Raw genomic sequence first — 1,773 nt, 5'->3', positions numbered from 1 at the left:
GTGGTACAGTATTGAATAGTTTTGTATACTCTACTACAGTATTGTTTTGCAGTCCTGTACATTATATTATAGTGTTGTATATTATAGAGTAGTATTGTATAGCAAAGTGTAATATGGTATATTATAGCATCCCTGGACAATGAGATATTTTAAAGATTTGGGAATAAGAAGAAAATAACCTTCTGCAGCAACACCACATGTCAATGCACTGTTCTGACCACCCTCCTACTTGTAAAATTTCTTTACTGGCTCATCAGGATGTGGAAGGCAGAACAAGAAGTGCCACTGGGAATTTTCAGCTGAGCCGTATCAATTCTCATTCACCAGCCCAGTCATACCTTTATCCTACATGCATATAAAACGGCCAATGTCATTTACATGTCGTTGGTACTCATGTGCCACAGCTGTTTCCTTTATCTGATTGTTTTGTGTGTGTTTGTCAGCGTGAGGGGTTTCGGGGCTGATGGGGGGCAGCTGCCATGACGGTCACCACTATGATCCCTTGCTCAGAAAATGCGTGGAGTGTCTCAAGTTTTGTCGGCAATCGTATGTACCCAGCAAATGTGCAAGTTACTGTGGTGAGTACACACATCAACAAGGGCAAAAGAATAGTTTTACTGAAGCTGTAAGGCTAACTGTGTAGCTGATTTTCACCTCCTGTTCATGCATTCCCATCCTACGTGTGTGTCTCTTGCAGTATTTTAGATAATGATGAATGGATTTGATAAATTGGGTAAAAAAAAAAAGAAAAACGAGTCACTGTAGCAATTTTTAACTGCCCTAATGGCAGGTGCAGTTGTTTAAGTGCTCGTTGCTTTTCACTAAATTTTATTCAATTTAAAACTCACATTTTTAAATCTAGCCAGAGTTGCACCTTGCTATCACACTTGCATTACATAAAGAATGTATGGACTTGGTTTGATTCACGGGTTATAGCAAAAATACTAAACAGCTCATCACTACTGGCAGCACAGGAATTACCCAGTCTATCTTATATCCCCCACTTCTCCTGATCGTTTTCACACAATATGCCCTCCTATCTCAGAGGCTGCCCATTGCAAGGCCGTGCCTGGCCACTACTTCGACCGGCTGCTGAAGAAATGCATCAAGTGCACAGACATATGTGGCAGACACACAGCAGAATGCTCTCAACACTGCCAGAGTGAGTACTGACCCCTCTTCCCTGGATTAGAAATTGAATAATTTAGTGACTTCCTTTTTTCTCTTGTTTTGTTAGTGTCTGTTAAAACTCTGTGGACAAAGTTTCCGAGAAGGAAGTTGTGTAGTATCTCAAAAGTGCTGTATGTCTGATATATAACCACAACCTCTAAGTCCAAAGAAAATCCCTTGGTGTCCACATGTAGTCAGACAAAAGCACAATATTTCCTCCTGCAATTCAGATCACTAGATGTCATTGTAAAAATATTCTCCCATGTATCCCAACTGTCCTCCAGCTCCGTCACCTCCTATGACCACCAAAAAGTCCCTGGTTGAAGTTACCTCTCAAGTGTCGATCTCCAGACGGCCTACGTGGTTGGAAGACTCTAACATCCTAATCTACTCCCTCCTGGCTGTATCCATGGTGCTGCTGTTGGCTAGCTTGTCTCTAGCTTTGGCAGCCTTTCTGAAGGGAAGCAAGGCCAAATCCTCTAAGCCATCACCCTCAAATAGCACGAACCGCAAGCGGAAGTGTGGGGTCCAGCAACGCCAGGAGGTCGGCTTTCTAGGTTGCCCGACGGGGATGAACTCTACAGGTTAGCCATACAATCAATT

At 42.7% G+C, this 1,773-nt stretch overlaps 1 protein-coding gene across 1 annotated transcript in view; it reads left to right on the top strand.

The window, feature by feature from the left end:
• Nucleotides 1-58: 58 nt before the first annotated feature.
• Nucleotides 59-1,773, top strand: part of tnfrsf13b (TNF receptor superfamily member 13B) — a 4,060-nt gene continuing 2,345 nt past the window's right edge. Inside the window, exons 1-3 of the mRNA XM_008291083.1 lie at nucleotides 59-578; nucleotides 1,046-1,162; nucleotides 1,455-1,754. Of these exons, the coding sequence (XP_008289305.1) occupies nucleotides 464-578; nucleotides 1,046-1,162; nucleotides 1,455-1,754 (532 nt within the window). The 5' untranslated portion in view covers nucleotides 59-463. The remainder of the gene's footprint in view (nucleotides 579-1,045; nucleotides 1,163-1,454; nucleotides 1,755-1,773) is intronic.

This window comes from Stegastes partitus, unplaced genomic scaffold (genome assembly GCF_000690725.1).
Source record: "Stegastes partitus isolate 25-593 unplaced genomic scaffold, Stegastes_partitus-1.0.2 Scaffold714, whole genome shotgun sequence".
Taxonomy (NCBI): Eukaryota; Metazoa; Chordata; class Actinopteri; family Pomacentridae; genus Stegastes; species Stegastes partitus.
This window is presented reverse-complemented; position numbering and strand designations above follow the sequence as displayed.